The 19,948-nt window shown below is 39.2% G+C and overlaps 1 protein-coding gene across 3 annotated transcripts in view; it reads right to left on the bottom strand.

Moving 5' to 3' along the window:
• POLR3B (RNA polymerase III subunit B) overlaps positions 1-19,948 on the bottom strand; it is an 82,082-nt gene that overhangs the window by 55,530 nt on the left and 6,604 nt on the right. For all 3 annotated transcript variants that reach the window (XR_008235572.1, XM_052789679.1, XM_052789680.1), the window contains exons 6-12: positions 19,393-19,493; positions 14,730-14,821; positions 13,427-13,544; positions 12,299-12,407; positions 4,367-4,489; positions 2,735-2,851; positions 2,110-2,244 (exon numbers count right to left, since the gene is read on the bottom strand). Coding sequence is in view for 2 of the 3 variants with exons in the window: in XM_052789679.1 (XP_052645639.1) it covers positions 2,110-2,244; positions 2,735-2,851; positions 4,367-4,489; positions 12,299-12,407; positions 13,427-13,544; positions 14,730-14,821; positions 19,393-19,493 (795 nt within the window). In the remaining variant the exon portion in view is untranslated. The remainder of the gene's footprint in view (positions 1-2,109; positions 2,245-2,734; positions 2,852-4,366; positions 4,490-12,298; positions 12,408-13,426; positions 13,545-14,729; positions 14,822-19,392; positions 19,494-19,948) is intronic.

The following is a 19,948-nucleotide window of genomic DNA, read 5'->3' as shown; positions in this document are numbered from 1 at the left end:
CACAATGCCTTTTATGTCTTTACATTGTTTAGACCGCTATGTTTTTCTCCTCCCATGGGAATCTTCTCTTTTTTTTTTTTTCTTTTTCTTTATTCAAATTTTAAATCAACAGGATTTTTATTCCAGGAACATGCTGGCATGAAAAAAAAAAACCAACAAACCACCAACCATTTTATCCACACAAACTTTAGCTAAACACAAACATTTAGAAACTGTCAACAAAATCTCTACACTTTTTAGTCTGTAATCCAATCAAATTAATATTACACTGATAACATGGCAGAGAGGAATTCAAGTGTTCAGCTTGAAATGAGCTTTTAATATATCACAAGGGAGCCAGAACTACTCTTAATCAAGTGCTACCCCCCTCCCCCCCCCCCGCATAGTTCTCGATGTAGAAAAAATACGCATTGGCTTTGTTATGATGATCCTCTACATTTAAAACCTCTTCCCAGTTAATTTAAAACGACTTTGGTTGTTAACATCAGTGTGAGCAGAGGCCTTTCTCTTACAGCTTGTAGAAAACATTTTACCTGCTCTACTTTCTGCCTCTAAAAATATTAGGAAATAACAAACTACTCCTTCAATCCAGTTAAATAAGAACAATACGATGACAAAGCAACAACTGATTTTACTGATTACAGTCACACTTAACTACAGCAACAACATTATGGCAGAAACCAAATAAATCCATTACAGCTTAAAATATTTGCCGCATTAGAGTATTGCGCTAATGTCTTCTTACTACTCCTTACACTTTAGAAATATGTTCTGCTTCAGTACAAGAGTAAAAGTTTGATGAACAGTTAACATATTAGTTTGAAGAAAGGATTTTTTTTTTTCCTAACAGGTTAAAAGCTTTTTTTCCTTTGTATTTGTGCTTGGATTGTGTTCAAGAGTGTCATCTTAGTTTCTTCAGAAAACTAGGAAGCAAAGCACACGTTTTTACCCTGAAATGATTGCGCACCCCATGTGTGTGTTCACGCGTGTGCACGGAGGACAGGGCAGGGTGGGAAGAAGAACAGGAGTATGAGACAATAGGCAAGCACACATCTTAAAAAGTACAATAACATCAGAATTCCCACTGGATATGAAGAAAAAGGAATGGATATTGTTACTTGCGCTGCAACAGAAATCCCAGTCCAAATTATGGGGGGAGCAGAGATGCATAGTTTCTCCAACCTGGTGAGTTATCTATACTTGCCTGAATTTCTGAAGCATGATCAATAACCAGAGATGATACTGACTGCCAGAACTCCAACTTAAGTTAATACAGAGCACAACAAAGAAGTCCAATGCTAATCTAAACTGGTTAATCAAATAACCACACATGGCAAGGAAAAATCCATGCCATGGTAACCAAGAAGTTCCTTCACTTGATAGGCAAATTCCCAATTAGGAGAATGTAGTTTGGCCAACAGCTGTGAACTGCCACCCTCTCTGCAAAAGAATGGTGCCAGTCAGACACCTCAAACCATTCCCTCCTTCACAGCCCTTTGTTACCGCTTCTACCTCCAGTGCCAAAATTCTGCAAGCAGAGAAGTCTACGCAATCCACTTTCATTAGTTGCTCAAGTTAACGTTAAACCACTTACTTTGTTAATTCATGCTACTCTAGAGACTAGAAAGCCAGTTGACAACAAATAAGCAATCTTACACGCTTCTCCAAATTACAGAAGGCTTGAGTCGCTGTTCTGTGAGTTGCTACACAAGCTGGGTTCTCCATAGCGGGACAGTCTGGACTTGAGATGCAAGCACCTACTTAGTCCCAGTTTATTCCCTTACCCAGCTGCTTAGAGGGGGACACCAGAAGATGGATCTTACTGCTGCCTTCTTGGCACTAACAGTGTTATAATGGAACTAGAACTGATGCCGTATTTACACTGCTCTGTCCTTTTTTCTGGTATAAAGAGGCAATACAGAAGTGAGGATATAATTAGTCTCAATCAGGGAAGCATATCTATGAGTCAACACAGAAAAGACAATAAAAATAAAATGAGAGGAAAAACACTTCAATCAAGAAGACAGGAATGCTCCTTATTCTGCAACTTTTAAAAGCAGATAGTAACAAAATCCCAAAAGAGCACTTCATTCTGAAGTAAAGACTCACCTGCCCTGCCAACTCCAAACGTTTATTTCCATAGTAGTCTCTGTCATCTACTTTATTTTCTCCTTGAGCCAAAATTACTCTGCGCACCATCACTGCTGTGTATATGCACTTGGCACGAAAGTTGAATTCCTTTACCTGTAAACAAAACAACAAAAAAGAAAAACATACTGATGTTTCAGGATCAGGTCCTTAGTTCTTATTCAAACACATCCATTTAAATCAATGGGTTATCTGGGCTGACTGAGGAGTTACAAAAGGGATTTGTGCACTTTACCTTCTTAAAAAATGCTAAAAAGTAATATACATTAGTGACATTGAAACAGATAGTAAATGAAAACAAGTCAGAATAAAGGTATAGGTCATGAGAATAAGGTCCTGAACTAATAGCTGATACCGCCTGACTATGCAGAAAAAATGCATAGTATGGTAAGTAGTTCAATGGTACAGCATTTCATAAACATAAAGATTACTTTTGACTCAATCCAAATCTTCCCCTTTATTTTGAGGATGATTTACTTTATCTCAGCTACAAAGCAATCATTTTTCCCTGCCAACAAAGCTCACACCATAAATAACCACACAAATTTACTCCAGTTTAAAAAAAAAAAAAAAAAGCATTACATACAAGAACGTGGGTCAGAATAGTTGATGCTAGCAGCTCTCGTGCTTCTTCCATCTTTGTTTTCTTTGGGCCTCCCCACATCCTTTGCCTTCGTACTTTGTTTCCAATGTACTTCAATGCCTGTCAAGGGGGGGCAATTAAGTTAATATCAGAATTGTAACCTATACAAATATACACACACACGGATATCTGTATGTATTCCTCAGTCAGTGCAATCCCACTAGCCACAGATGATACAAACTCCAAGCAAAGTGAAAAATACCAAACACATAAGTGATGCTAATAAAAAAAAAAAACAAACTTGAAAATTGACACAATTGATTATAATTAAATATACAACATGTTTATCATATGTTGATAACATTTGGAATGGGAATTGGTGAAAGAACGTGATTACTGCAATATTAAAAGAAACAGGATTGCAGAGATATAGGAAAAAGGATTATATAAATTCCAAAGATATCTAGTTCATTTAATTTGACTTTTCATCTCCAGCTCTTTTGTGTATTTGCTAAGTTTCATTCAGATAGTAAACCATGAGGTGGCACTCACTGTTTAATAGGCACAAATGCTACTGTGTGGCATCTACATGTGTCTCCAAGAGTACCTTGCAATAATTAACGGATTCTTACTTTCTTACCAGGTGTCCAAGAAATGGAATCAAGCTGCAGAGTTCAGGGTCAGATGAGTCAAAGAAACTACCCAGGTCCACACAGGAAGTTCTTGCCTGGAAATGAAGCCATGCCCCCTATGCCAAAGAATTACCCTCTCCACTAGATGTCAGGTTATCCTTTCCATCTGTTACCTTCTTCCCCAAATAGCTCACTTTTTTTTCATTTCATTTGACACTTCTTGCACAGACTAACTTCTGTATTTCTGTTTTTCTACTTTCCTGGATGCTTCACATTTCTCTATGTTCCTCCAGCATCACCATTTTACTCTTCTGACTCTGAATTAGGAGGCCTTCATGCTACCTCTAACCCTGAAAAGCCCCAAAAGATGCAAACTAGAAAGACATTCAATTTACAACACTCAACACCACACACAGAAAGGTTCAATACAGTTTAGAATGAAATAGCAGAAGTAAGACTAATCTTCAAAGATTCTTCTAGCAGATTAATGTGTACATGATGGAAATGCTGCCAGCAAAATGGCCTGTGTTCTGGCTAATTAAAAAGTGTATGAGCTGAAGAGAATTCTGATGAGTCTTCAGCAGGATGGAGGGTGGCTATTATTCTGGGCTTTACACAGGAGGTTAGAATTGGAGGAGAACATCTACTCATGATGAAATGGTCATGTCCACACCAATGGGGCTTCTGCGAAACGGGGCATGCAATTCCTTTTTGAAAAATGGGAATTGTCCTTGACAAAAAATCCTAATCTTATGGACATCACTACTCATCACATACACTAAAACATAACCCTGGACTTCTGAAAACAAAGCATTTCTTGACGTTAGTTTTTTTTTCAGTTAGGCAATGAGAGCAAAGTCTCACTTAAAAACCCTCAGCTTAAAATAACCCCTAAAAAACAAACCTCAAAACACGAAGTGTATGTTGATTGCTGACACAGCAAAGTGGTCAATACCCACAGTCTTCAGATTTTTATGGCCTCTGGCCATGTGAAAAGACACACCTGCATCTGTGTAAAAATCTGAGCTTTTTGGCATTCTTCCAGACTAGGAGCAAATGCAGCCATCACATGTTCCTCTGTGCCAATCATTTGTACAATCTCTTGGTCACTCTCAACACCCATGGCCTAGGAAAAGAAGAAAAGACAGAAATAGCACAGGCTTTATGTTAACTCACTGACATTTGCTTATGCTAATTTGGTATTGTTTGTCTGCGTTACTACTAAGCAAGAGCTAGCTCTTCTCTAAGAAACTGTGCCATCTGGCACTGGCAGCACATATTCTAGCTATGGAAGAACATTAAATGGAAATCTTGATAAGCAGCAGGAACACACACACACTTTTTGGAGAGCCTTTTTTTCTTCACTGACAGGAGTTAAATTCTATGTTTTTTCTTAAGAAAAAAAATAAATACCAGGTAATAACAACCCTACCTGTCTAACAATGAAAACCAAGTCAGAATCTACAATAAATAAAGGAAGGTGAAATTTCTTAAAAGATTACACATGGTCTCTTACCACAAGCAATTTTGCAAACTCAGTAGACTGTGATGCAGCACGTCCTACTTGAGGAACGTTTACAATTTACCTCCTTTGCAGCTCTCCGCATTTAGAAGATGACTTCACTACAGAATTCCACTTGAAAGCCATTCTATTATTTCACTGATCCTTGGACACCTTGTTAGACTTTATACTGCGGAAAAAGCTTAATAAACTAAGAAAGCGCTTAACAGGTTTAGAAAAATCTCTCTATCAGTAAGTGTTTCAAGGTGGCAGCCAGCAGTGAAGCCCTTTGTGGATTCCAGATGGTGCTAAAGCTCCCCCCTTCACACATTTGCCTGGAGCTCTGCCATATCAAGAAATGGAATAATCTCACTAAACCTCTTCTGGCTGAGTTATAATATGTTTCTCAGAACTTTGTGAGGAAGTTACGTTTGCATTCATATTGTTCTTCAAACTGCCTGCCACAAAGACCATTGTAAATAATGGCCTATGTAGACCCTAGTACTCTGGTTCTCATTAAAAACTGGCAGCGTCCCAAAAAGTCACATTTTCCTCAAAAATGCACAAATACCTTCCCTTCTTATTGCCTTCATTGGGTGTCACTTTGCTTAACACCTAGCTAACGCTATCCCCTTGCAAAACTGTTGCTATAATTGTGAAGTATCCAGCCTTTTTTTTTTTTTTCCTTTTTTTCTTTCATTTCTTCTTTCTTTTTCAACAAAGAAGTGGTTGGTTGAAGTTCCTTTAACTTAAAATTCTCTCTCTTCACCTTGTGGTTTACTAGAAATTAAAAGCAGTGCAAAAGTAGCAGACACCTATAACAGTGTGAGAACATTCCCGTTTTAGCGCAAAGCACAGATGACAATTTCACCATCTCGGACAGACTTGAATTCCAAATCAAGACACAGTTACTTCACCAGAGTGTTTCATCATAGTTTGCTGCCACTAAGTAGTCACCCCTCTGATCTCAAGGCTCTTTTCAGAACCAGGATTTGCCCAAGTGATATTACTGTAGTTCAGATCTCCATTTTTCAAATATTATTATGCTTTCTCACCCTTTCAAATAAGGTCACACAGTAGTTTAAAAACCTCAGCAGAGAAGTTAACAAAATCCCTCATGACCTGAGAGCCAGACCCATAAGAAACTCTACAAAAGCATGAAAGCTTCACAACAGTAATTTTCCATGTGTCTAGAACTTTAAATAGCTAACCAGCAAACCAGTTTAAGAACCACAACTGGATTCATACAATTATTGCGCTTAGCCTACAGAAGAACAAAATGTTATTAAGGGAATCTTTGTGCCACTCTAGGCATGTATACCAGGAATACATTTATCTAAAGCACATCAAATGCAAGGTGATAAGATATAACCCTATTTCTGCCCACCAGGTTAATTTTAGGATGGCAACCAGATCGTAAGAGACACATAAAAAGTGAACAAAACAAGTGGGAAAAAAAAAGTCAAGCTGCAGTTTTACTATGCTCTTTCATCCATTAAAAAACAGAAAGCCCTGGTAAATTAAAGAGGGTTGATGATTTCTTCTAACTTGATGAATTCTCTGATCAAAAGTCTGACAAGATGAGAATAGGACATATCATTATGCCCATGTAGATCTTCTAGTTGAAGTTTGTAGCAGCAAACTCACTTGAGCATTCTGAATTTGTGTGTGGGAAAAGCTGGGATCTGCCACTAAATATATGTTATATTGTTAGATAAGTGCAAATTGGGGGAAATTAATTTATAAGTCATAACTATAAACCTAGGCAAATGACTGAAAAAGATGCGCTGATACAATAGCCTAAAAGTAAACCCATCTGTTCTCCTCTGTACTCTCAACAATCATGGGCAAAGCTGCACATGCAAATCCACCTACATGCAACACTAACAGGGCAAGCAACAGGCCCATGCTGGTATCAGATAGATTTGTAATCTTAACACTTTCTTTTTTAGTAAATTTGGCCCTGATGTTGCACTTCTACAAAAAAAAAAACCAAAACCCAAAAAGTACTCTAGAATTAGCCTGTAACATCACTAGGATAGTAATAAAATATTCCTGGCTTGTTGCTTGTGTTACAGAAACATCGAGGACATGCAAAGTAGGAATGGGTCCTATGCTTAAAGTGCTCATGATCCCAGGACAAAGCCAAGGGAAAAGGAATTAACATAAAAGCATAGCAGGAGACAAGATGTCTTGTTTATTTTTGATTGGAAGGCGATGTCGCAAAGGGATAATTTTAGGGGGCAGTGGAGGGGAAGGAGACATTGCAAAGGGATAACTTAACAGTAGCAGTGAAAGGATGAGGAAGGAGACAGTAGCAGGCCATTGAAGAGCATGGTTGGAAGGCTAGTAGTCAATGGACATAAGGCAGACAAGTCAAAGTGAACATTCAGACTATTCAGATCATCCTGAGTAGGAGAAAGTGGTCCAACTGGGGTAAGCCACTTCCTAGGACTGGGGAGGTTCCTGCTGCCCAAAACGTGTGTGTGTGCATGCGCCTGTGTGTGCACACACACATGTACATATAAGAGAGTGTGCATGAGAGAGTGTGAGCCCAGCTCTTCCTCCCCCAGCTCATGTCTTAATGATGATGTCTAGGCGTTTCCATGGCACTTCCCTAGAATGTAGTTCTGCAGTCCATCAGGCTAAATTACAGAATGGAGACAGGCAGATGACTGGATTAAAAAGATGTCAAGGAAGTTCGAGGTTGACATCACAGACAGAATTAGTCTGAAGCTTTCATAATTCAGAAGATACGGGCTATGAAACTGCAGCCATGGGAACCTGTAATTCTGCAGATCCAGTAAGACCACCATTCAGCTGTTCCTCTAGAGCTGCATCTTAACAGCTCCAAGACTAACACAGGTTTGTAAAAATGAAACTTGACCTGCTGTTCAAATCTTTTGCCTCAGGTCCTAGAGCAGCTCCTTATAGCTCCCACATAAACTAAAGATACTTCACCTAGCAATCAGGTTGTAAAATTCAACTTTTAAGTCCCCCTAGGTTACTTATAATTCTCTTCCTTCCCCAGCCAGTTTTGGTGCAGCATGCAACCTTCATTTACTTCAGCTCCCAGGACTCACTCAAGTCTACCAAATCAAGATTACAAACCCAAAAGAAAAATAGCCCTTACCTTAAAACAGCTCTAACTCCCTGCAATGTAGGAAGCTCCCTGCAAAAGCAGCAGCTCTACCTCACCTGTAACCCTGATGTTTTTCAGGATAGAAACACCCTGAAGTACTACACAAATATTCCACACCTCCTCTAATGCTCATTGCTACCTAAAACTGTCCGAGCCCCCCAGATAAAACGTGCATAGCTCATAGCCTGACATATTCAAAAAACCCATCCACACAGTTCACACAGTCCTATGATCTGTGCCCAACTGACACACAGCTAAAACAAAGGTCTCTTGGGGTTGCAGGTCAACTCAGGACATCCTAAATACCATTCTGGTTGCATGTGTATATTAACTAATGAAGCAATGTTACACAGTAAGCAGGAAGCAAATTAGTTGTGTCTGTTTCCCATTACAAGGTAGTTGACAGCCCTTTAAAAACCTCAACAAATACATACTTTGGGGGCAAAATTGTCCAATTTATATCACTGCTTCAAACCCAAACCTGCATTTACATATATATGGGCTGCACAAATGCTTCTGTCCCTTTCAAGAAGAAAGGTTAGAGAAAAAGTGTTTAAGCTAGCACAGCAACAAAGCACTAACTCGCCCACATCTGAAGGGCAGACTCTTCAAGTCTGTCCCAGAATAGTGCCAGGACCATGCCTTTTGTAGCCTATCAAATTTCAGTTATCTGTTGTCAGTGGGCTAAACTTCACAGAACTACAACTTACATGTGCTCGGCACAACTAGCTGTTAAATCACGGAATATGCCAATCACAAAGATCCTTACAGGTCTGGTTGGCAGAAAAGCAAAGCTGCAGAACAAGGTCATTCAGGCTTGCAGTTCAGAAGAGACTATGGATAAGGATGAACTGCAAGGCAGATGCCACCTTTAGGGTGACCCTACACAGTCCAGTCCCCCCACCTATCCAGATCAAGAGACCTTTAGATCCACACTATTTCCACCCCTCCTCACAGCCCATGCACCTGGGTTTCCTTCCTCACCATGAAAGAAAAAAAATGATGGGGAACACTGTATGTTCAGGTCTCATCCTAGCAGGCAGCTAAGAAGTGTCCATGACTCATGCCTGAAACATAAAAGTGCTCTTAGATTCTAGTCTAGGGAGCTCTTTATGAATTTTAGGCCTCAGCTCTGTCAGGGGGTAGTGTTTGTAATACTCTCTACTCCACAGCCCTTGCTTTTGACAAAGATGTCTAAGGCATAGTAGTACACCTCCACTTCACAGTTGCGGTAGCTTTAAATCCACATCACATCATAGATCTCCAATACTTGCTTTCTTTTCTGTAAAGTTACAATTATTTTCTGTACCTGATCTACACCTTAAGTCATTTGCAGGAACACCGGGCCATTTAAAGCTATTGGAACTAGAAAGACAATCCAAAATTGCCCAACCTTCTCCCACTGACTCTCAGATAGTCCCTGACAAAACTGTCCCCTCTAGCTGGCCCATGCACTGGAGAGCAGCCCTCTACCAATTACTAGTTATTTTCTTAGTCAAAACACAGAGGTCTGTCGAACTTGGTTGCAGCCTGGATGCTGGTCTGGGAAGAAATGCAGAGCAATAAATTTTTGTCATTGCTTTCTCAGTTTATTTTTTAACTGGAAATTATACAAAGAGTTGCTACAGTAGAAGTTAAGGGGGCAGAAGCAACCAAAACTTCAGGCCTTAGATTGTCTGTACAGCTTAACTTTGTCCCTTGCAGATGTGTATCTATACAAGAAGCAAAACACCTACGAGTAATGAGGAAGACCCATGCTCCATGCCCACGGCTTGGGTCTCAGCAGAAAGGAATTATTCTCCTTGCTTTTCCAACAAATCTCCTATGTATACTGCTGCCATGTGAGAGAGCTGAGGCTACAGGGGGATCCCTAAGTTAGGGATTGTCCAGTTGCAGGGCTATAGTGTTTGTAAGCTTGCTTCTAGTAGTTAAATACAACAAAGTAATACTGCATTACAGCAATGCCCAAGAAAGAAAGATCGGAGGCTGGTGCCTGCCTAAGAATCCATTGAAAAGACTGTCTGGGTTTTTTAGTTTCCAGCTGGATCCTCGACAAAAGTGGACAGAAGATCCCTGAAGTTCACATGTCATTAAAGGAAAGGTAAGGAAAATGATCACTCATGAGTACAGTTAAGTGCCAGTCAAGAATGGAACATTCAGAATAGTTGAAGCGGGTGCAGCTAATTTGCTACTGGATTAAATCAATATAAAACTTTGAAAAGCACTACGGCCAAGAGCTTCTAACAACTGTAACCCCTTATTCGATAAATAAAGGAAAAATTATGCAATGTTATCTAGAATATAAAAGATACATATAGGCAGGGGGATAATTACAGCAAGCATTGTCAGAAAATGATCAAATAGTCAGTACAATGCTGCTTAATAAAAACCCCAACAACCACCTCCTCAGGCTTAATAACCCAGAGCAGTTACTCTTCTGTGAGCAGGTATTTATCTATACCAGCAGGGGGTGACAAAATGTAATAAAAGTCTGTAAGTGAAGGTGGAATCCAGCTGTTCGGTACTTGAGCAAATGGATTAAGAGCCACATTAACACTTTCCTGCAACAGAAAAGTTGTGAACTTAATTCTGACACTTCTATGTGCATTTCTGTCCACAAATAATTTCTCAACTTCCTTTAACATTGGTCACTAAAACCAGATGATCTCCTCCAACTACTTGAAGAGATTAGGTTCATCGGAGATAACAGACATTTGTTTCTCAAGTCTAAATCCAATTATTAAACTATTTTCTTGTACCAAACCCAAAGCACTTCCTACAAGAAAACCGATTCTTACAACTCTCAATCAGCCAAAGAGCTGTGGTAACACAGGAAAGTCTGTAGTTGCCAACACAAACAAATCAGCACTGGTGGCAGAAACTGTTTGGATGCTGTGAGCAAGTGCTGCCCTCTCCTGGCAATTTATTTCCTTGAGCGACCATCCGCTCCCCAAACCTTCCGAGCTGTAAACCATTATAGTGAAGACCAAAGGGGAGCTATAGGATTTACTTCTATTGGTTGCTAGATCCAGTCAGAGGCATTTTTGTGCCCTAAGCCACCTTCCCTGTGAACAGTGCCTCCACGACCGCTGCCCAGTTTCCTTCTGCACATGCACTGCGCCAGGCTGCAAACCTACAGGCAGCAGCGAAGCCTACAGGACAGGAAGGAGCTACCAGCTGTTGGGAGGACAGGTCCTAGCCTACGGCACGGTCAGGCCCTGCTGTCTTCTCCAGCAGCCGGACAGTGCATGTCCACCCACCTTAACGGGCTGTAGCCCAACACGTTCAATACCACACACAGATGGGCTACCAGCCTGCTTCCAGTCCTGTAGGGCACAAAGGGAGCAGTCATCGTTTTACGCCTTCAGTTGTGTGCACCCTTGAGTGAATTAAAATGAAAGAGAGAAGCAGAGGGCGAAAGAAAGCAGTTCTGGCAGTTTCACAGGCAATGACGGCCAAGGCATGACACTGTCACCAGCTCAGATGGCAGGGCAAATACTCCCCAGTTCTTGCCCAGAATCAAGGGTGGATGCCTCTCACAGCCCTTTATCAGTTCCACCGGAGATCGCTTCAAAGCTATGATGCCTGTCCATATGTTCACTGCACTGAAGATACTGGTGAGTGCTCCTAAACCAGGCAGGGATTCTGAAGTATTCTGACTGAGGCAGAGCTCATTCACAGGGGAAGCAAGAAAACTGCCAAGAAACGCAAGTCACTAGTAATCTTAAAGGATTTAAGAATAGGTCTAAGAATTGCAAGACTTCCCCAAAGGCTACCGGTTTTGTTTATGGTTATGACTGGAAGTCACGTATAACAAGCTCCTGGCTATGTCATGTCCCCGGATCTGAAACAAAGGGTGTTGAGCTACTCAGCAGTCCACAAGTTGGAGGTGGGGAGGACCAAAACCAGAAACAAAGACCCTTAACACAAGTTTGCAACATAGGTCATAACAAAAGAAACCAAAAGCCTTCTGACTTTCTGTAGCAACAGGAGCACAGGCAGCAGTGCAGAGGGACCTTACAAAACAGTAAGGGGGTAGCAGGCATTTGTCTTGCCACAGCAATGCTCTCCTTGCAGAAAAATGCAGCACTTTTTCTCCTTTTTGCTGTACAATAAGGATGACTTCCCCGGGGAAAAAACCTTGCATTCTCTAAGCCCTGCCAAGTCCTTCTGTACATACTAACTTCTGAGAGCTGCCACCAATCTTCATTCTTGAGCTATAGCACAGCTTTTTTTTTTTTTGCCTTTTTTTTTTTTGCTTTTTTTTTTTCCCAAACCAACAGTTGTATTACCTTAAATATGATAGCAATGGGAATATCTTCTGACAGAGTGTTGTGCCTGAGGTAAAATCTTCCTTGTTTCACAACCATATTTGTTCTGCTCTTCTTCTCATGCGTGGAACTGAAGTTAAAAAAAAAATATATTATGTCCAACAGAAAGTTTGCACTGACATTCCTAGAATCTTCTGTATAAATCTTATCAAGCTTGAGCAATCTTTCAGCTGAATTAATCCCACTTTCACCTCTTTTTAAAATTACATTAAAACAGCCAGACATCACCCTGTAACTCCAAGGTAATAGGGTATTATGACCTGTGATGGGGAAGGTCAATATTCGACTTAAGCAAGTAGAAGCCTGTACTTTTCAAAATCATCTTCGCATGCTTTTATCATCGACTTGGATATAACCAGCAAGGTCAAACTGTGCACAGGTACTGTGGCAACAGCAGTAATGAAATAATAGTACTTTGTGTTGTACATTTAGCCTCATCTATGCTTACTGTGGAACAGTAAAGGAGCTAGGAGAGATGTGAGAGGCCTATGGAGAATTAAAAAACAGCCCTCACACCGAACAGTGACAAGCACCGTATTATACCAGCATGCAGCTTAAAAACAAAACCAAAAGGCAAACAAAATGTAAATAAAACTCCAACAAAAAGGCCAAATTTAGACTACCGTGCCATTTTCAATAAATTGTGTAGTACAAAAATATTTGATTTTTGTTTCCTTCTCAATTGCCTTTAAAAACTTTTACACCAATTTGATTTAGAGAGTCAGACAAAAGGTTACATCCATTTTCCACTGCAGTAATGTCCATGTTACTTGCTGCAAAATGAGACCAAACACCATCAATTAGGAAGTGCACTTTGTTATGTTAAAAATTAGAACTTGCTTTTTCTAGTCTGGGATGAATCCTGAAGCGTATGAGTAACTCCCACTGATTTTTGTGGGAATACTGTACTAACTGATTTTGGGACTGATGTTTTAGTGTACAAAATGACAGTAGCAAGAGAGGGGCATTGAATGTCTAGTTTTTTCCTGTTAAACTGTACTAGGAAGAAAACTACGTGGCTACTTCAACTACAACAATGAACATTTAAAGCTTTGGTTTTATCTCCCGTATGTAATTGCAGGCACTTACCTGGTAACAGAAGCGCCAACTGTGCCTTTTCTATCAGCTTCCACAATGATTCTGTTTTTGGATAACTGCTCTTGAATAAGGATGACTTTTTCTACACCTTTAACAATGAAATAGCCACCTATTCAATAGAAAAGAAAGGGTTTGCATGTCAGTACCCTTGCACCTTACTCACCTCCTTCAATATGCCTTTGAATATAAATTATTAGAAAGTAAACAGTAAGTACACAAAGGACAAAACAGGAGAGTAAATTCTCCCTTAAAAGAGGAAAGAACAAACTCTGTGTGGAACCAATGGTAACTATGAAAATGTTCCACTGGATTAAACAGAACTTTTGCTAGGCTCACACATAGTATCTGGGCTCTAAAACTTTATTTGGGAAGTACTCGGACAGGCAGACCAAAAACTGCAAAGCTGTAAAAAAACCCAAACCTTAAGGTAACCATACTTATTAAAAGATGTTACAGAATTGTTAGTTCTACAAATTAGGTAAAAATATTGCCTGTCAGAAGAGTGTATCATAAGGACATCAATAAAGAACTGGCCATTTCAGATGCTTCATATCAAATAAAGGGAGTAAGTCTCCTGTAACTACCAACTTGATCTCTCCAGCACTCCAGGAGAAATTTCTTTTGTATTACCTTTAAAAAATTATTTTAATGCCCTTGCTGTATCTAAGACAATATAAGGAATCTGCACGAGCCATGATAGATTCCTCTCTTAAATTGTAGCTGTCTATTAATGCTTCTCCAGCACAGCACATCGTGTCACTGTATCTTGCCATCACATGCAAACACAGCACATGTCGAGTGCATGCTTCAAAGGCCGCAGATAAAAACCAAAGAAGTTGCTTGTTATAACCCTTCATCTCCTCTCTACATTTCAAATATTATCATGTAATACTTTATTCTTGCTTTACAAAAGGCAGCAAATGAGTGTGCCTGCTCTGGAGGACACCATTATACTCCACTCTCCCCTGAACCTCTTCATTTTCATGAACAAACTCCATCTCTGTTCCCATATAACACATCACAGTACAATACTATATACACTTCTCAACCTTTTCAAAATTTTGGTGTGTTGTTTTTGTGGTTGAAAACTCCACCTTCAAATACAAACATTCCATGCTGTCAACCATTTCTTACTATTTTCAAAAGCCTGCCGATTTGGTTACAAGTATACACTTGAGAAGTTCCCACAATGAATTCACAGTGGCAGGAAACATACCAATGGGGTATTTCTTTGCTGAAAAAGATTTAAAACTAAAAGCACAGATGGGAAAAAAGAACATGAATGCAAATGTACCTGGATCTAAAGGACATTCATTAAGTTTGGCAAATTCTGCTGGAGTTTTCCCAGTAAGAACACAATTGGAGCTACGCAGCATTATAGGCATTCTGCAAGAAAACCAGGCACACTTTTACTTTAGATTCAGATAGAAAAACATAAATAGTCAAATTCAGAACAAAAACCATGCTGAACAAACTGAAGAAAACACGTGTAAGGTAATTAGAATACATTCAAGCTATGAACAACAGGTTTTTCCTTTAATCCCACCTTATTTCATTGAACATGTAGTTTGAAAAGAGAGACCTGAAAATGGACATCTACTGGCAGAGACTGAAGACTTCCTATTTAATTTTTATGCAGCTACTACAGGCATCCATGACAAGCACTGTCACGAAGGCCAATGATTACTAGTACAAAGACTCCTGGTCCCCAAAACCAGTACAGTCTGCACTGAAGAACATGCCACTGCGGATCCACTGTTACCAATTTTAATTAGAAAAAAAAGCTAGTTCAGATCTGATTTCCCACATAGCAATCACACATTATGGCTGCAGACAGATAGTGCCTCTAATGCATAACCTAGGTATGAAGTTTCCCCAGTAGTAGCTCTGATTTCTCTGGTATCTTCGTACAGAAGCCTGCAGCAAGCATTTTGTGAAGCAACATGAAGTGGTGGAAAAGTATTCCAAGAAATTAAAAACAAATTCCATGCTTAGGGAGTTAAAAAAAGAGAAATTAAAGTGGAACAAGCTGCACAGGGAAGCTGGGCAGTCTGCATGCATGAAGGCCTTCAATATCTCACAGGATAAAGCACTGAGCAACCTGATCTGATCACAGAGCTGACCCCATTTTGAGCAGGAGGTTTGTAGACTTCCTGAGGTCTCTTCCAGCATGAATTATTCTATCACCCTGCGATGAAGTCAGGGAATGTTCACGTTCATTTGGTTTGTGTGTTTACACTGCAGTCTTACTAGGAATTTGGCTTATTCAACAATGAACTGGCAATGATTTTGCAGTTATTATTAAAAAGAGTACTTTTATAGGCAGCTTCATAACATACCTTTCCACTCTCAGATTTTTCATTAAAATTTTTGAAAGAGCATATTTTACTTCCAAAGAAAAAGCTGCATTTTGCAGAAGACAAAAACAGCTTATCACTACATCTACCAAAAGACCGCCATGCCCTTTAGTCTCTTCTACAAAAAAGTGGACTTTCGATCCAGCTTACAGAATTTCACTCCTTGGTGGACAGCCTTTGTAAGACCTATGTTCCAGATATTTGCTAAGACACATTTTGACAAAATTTATCCATGAGTTCTGCCATGCAACTACTTGCAATCTCAGAGATATTTCATTCAAAATCACTCCAACAAAAGTTAAGATTAGGCAGCTCTTGCTAATGAAGTTATATTTCTTTTATTCAAATCTTATCAATTATTTGAATTTCTTGGCCATTTTCATATTCTTTTATCTTAAAAGAAAATTGATGAACTCAAAGTTCTATATTTTTGAAGAGGATAAAAAGCTATCTTGTCACTACAGTGCTCTATATAGATAACCTATTTGCTTCAGTTATTTCACTGAGAAAGTGTTTCCTAGAGATAAGAATCTCCATATGAGAATCACAATCTTGTATCACACACATGATAAGCCTAATGCATTGGCTATTTATAACAGAAACAGTAACCAGCTGGCATAAGGAAACTCAAAATGGAGTACATAAATGCCATTGTTACATTTTAAAAGAAATCAAATCTGATTACAGCTGAAATATTAGGAATATAGAGTTGTGGTGTGTGACTATAGTAGATAAAGAACTTAAAGAATGTGCAGTACTGTACTTTTAGCTGATTATCGTTGGCTTATATTTTCTTTTAAGAAGCCAAGAAGATTTGCTTCTTGGAAACTCCCTACCTTTCCCATCTTGATAACAAACTGAAAGACCAATCATTGAAAAGGTTGGATTTCAAAAGAGAACATAGCATACATTTTTATGCAAACTAATATAGATAGTGATGAGAATCATACTGCGCAGATTCAGCTAAAGGAGGTCAAGAAGCAGACAAGTGAGGAAGACTATGAAAGACCACCAGAGGGCTTCTGAAGACCACCAGAGACCTTTGCTGCGCCTGCGTGAAGAGACATATACATATGCTAATGATTTACTGGAAAGTTGATGATTATGTATAACATTTCCCAGAAACTTAATGAATATGTATAACAGGTGTGTATTTAACTGTATCGTTAGACAAGACAGGTGCACACGATAGGTGGAGCGATCCCCCGTGTGCCCAGCGCTGCAATAAAGGAGTGCCTGCTTCTTAACTTCTCATTGCTGTTAAGGAGTTTTATTCTGGATTTCGGCAACACCATCACTGAAACTCCAGTGAAACAGATGTCACCAAGTATCTATTCTTTATTTCACCTGCAAACAATAAAATATTTTGCAGCTAACATAAGACAGTACAGTAAGTCATTCTCCTTTTGAGGACAGAATCTAATTTTTTAAATACCTGAAGTTATCAGGAAAAACAGGAAGAAAATAAAAAAAATAAAAAGGGAAAATAAATTTATTGAATTTCTGTGCATAAAGACACAGAAAATGGGTACCCTAATTTGGAATGCTATTAAGCATTCAAAGGAAATTTTCCTTTTTAAAGACACAAAGATACTGCCCTGGGTTTGGTTTTTTTTTTCTAACACACATAGGTTCATAGAATCATAGAATCATAGAATCATTTCGGTTGGAAAAGACCTTCAAGATCATCAAGTCCAACCATTAACCATGCCCCCTAAACCATGCCCTGGAGTACCCTGTCCACTCGCTTTTTGAATACCTCCAGGGATGGTGAATCAACCACTTCCCTGGGCAGCCCATTCCAATGTTTGACAACCCTCTCAGTAAAAAAATTTTTCCTAATATCTAACCTAAATCTCCCTTGCCTCAATTTGAGGCCATTTCCTCTTGTCCTATCTCCAGACACCTGACAGAAGAGACCAACACCCACCTCACTACAACCCCCTTTCAGGTTATCAGTGACTCTGCCAAACAACAGAAATGAGAGGAAGGAACGTACAGCTTTCCTGTCCCAGTCTGAACAGCATGTCAAACAAGAGCATTGTATATACTCACCTTGCAAAAGGACACCAGCATAATACCAGGGATAGATGACAAAAATTACTTCCCATGGAAACAATAACTGGATATTAGCAGTTTTTAACAGCAAAAAGACTTTTTGCATGTATGCCCTGAAAACCAGTTGGATGACGTAACTTTATTTTTTAATGGAGAATATTTACTTCTTTTGCTGTCACCTTACTTCACAGGAGAAAGAGAAGAATTTACAGGAACAAGCCTTAATGTAAGATGCAACCTACTAGTGCTGTGCAGTAATTTAGTCTTTTCCAGTATATTACGGATGCTTTACAAGTCTTCTTCACCCCATTATTATTTTTTTTTAAAAGAGAGAGGTAGACAAATGTCTAGACTAGTTTTTGTTGCGCTGCTTTTAGCTATAACTTATCCTTTAAAGTACTGTCTTTTGTATACAAATTCATAATGTATTTTGGTGAAAACGCACATTTAATTGAACTTTTTTCTTTGCCTACAGCACACACCATGAAATAATTCAAAGGACCCAAATTTAGATGGTCTTTTAAAAACTTTTCTTTTCTTAAGAAATGACTTAGAACAATAAACTGTTACTACAGCTACAGAAGCTTGGTTTTGTAAATGCATTGCTGTGTATCATGTTCTGTTGACAGAGTTAAAGTATATATTTTTTTATATACTAGCTTAAAACTTCGCTACAAGAAGTGTAGCTCCTTAGGTATCTATCTTCTCTTTCCTGCCAGTATTCCACCTTTGGTAAGACGCACAGTCACACAGTAAACAGTCTCTGTAAGACACTGACCTTTAAAGCCAGCAGGGTCAGTCTTTAAGAAACCTTGTCTGTAAAAGACAGACATCTTTATTGCCTTTAAAATGGAATTTTGCCTTCAATAAATTCTAGAACTGCCAGGTATTTTGCCTTTTTGGTATGGTTAAGAGCTTGTTTTTCTCCCTAAGGCACACTACTTTTTCTTTAAGAAATTACATATCCTTCACAATACTAATAACCTCAAGTCATTTGACAGCCTTTAGAAAACCAAAACCAGAAAAAAATCCTCAACATTTCTCCACGAAGCTCAGCCTTGGCTCTAAACCAAACCAATTTTAAAAGAGAGCTTAACCTCGTACAGAAGAACTAAAGCTTGCTTTGCTGGTTTTACCATCCACCTTCCACAGATGCATCTCTACATATTATGTATGAAAGACTGAGTAATTTGGCTACAAAGCAAACATGATTATTTTCATTTTGCAATAATGCAACTTGCAGATCCAGTATTCTTTCATATATTTCCCTCTTTGGTTTTGTATCAATACAAACATAGACAACATCCATCTTTTGGAAGGAGACAGATTTCCAAAAGCTTTTGCAAAACGAAATCTTGTAACAGAACCTAACAATCACATCCTGTAGAGCTGTTCATCAAGATTTGCATGCTCACTTTTAACATGCATGCTTGCTTTTAACAAGGAAGCAAGGTTAGCCCACGTTTATTTTGCAGTAAAAACTCTTCCCAACACAGGAGCAAATGAAAACTAATACCAGAAGCTCAACATACAGTATCTTACCTGCCAATGGGTAATGCATTGCGTATGATCCTCTGGCTACCTCGTGTATATTCAATGTCCACTGTAATCGGGGCAGAATAAGTCATGTCTCTCAAGCGGCACTAAAAGGAGAACAGTCATGTGGTTAGATGTTAGCTTACAAACTGAAGAGTCTCTCTTAAAACATCCCATGTTTGCCCTGCCTCCTGTAAGTCCTCACAAAGAAATCAAGCAAAGCGAAGCTTGACCAAGCTCTTCATGGTACCTGGACTATGTTTGACAGAGTCTCCAGTTTAAAACAGAACAAAACAAAAAAAACAAATAAAATTCTTGCGATGTTTCAAAAGCAGCCAGTGGATCTGTGTCTTCAGATGACAGCACTGCAGAGCATAACTTCTAAACTGTTTAACTAAACAAACAGGCCTAATCAGCAGAGCTGACACGAAGACCATACTATGCCACAGGCTCTGAGAGCAGTGCTCAGCTCAGGGACTTTTCTATAAGAAGACTCTCAACAGCTGAAGAGTTGTGCTGTCATATGAAGTTTGATAGAAGGTAAACACACAAGAGTAAAAGA

Source organism: Harpia harpyja, chromosome 6 (genome assembly GCF_026419915.1).
Source record: "Harpia harpyja isolate bHarHar1 chromosome 6, bHarHar1 primary haplotype, whole genome shotgun sequence".
Taxonomy (NCBI): domain Eukaryota; kingdom Metazoa; phylum Chordata; class Aves; order Accipitriformes; family Accipitridae; genus Harpia; species Harpia harpyja.
This window is presented reverse-complemented; position numbering and strand designations above follow the sequence as displayed.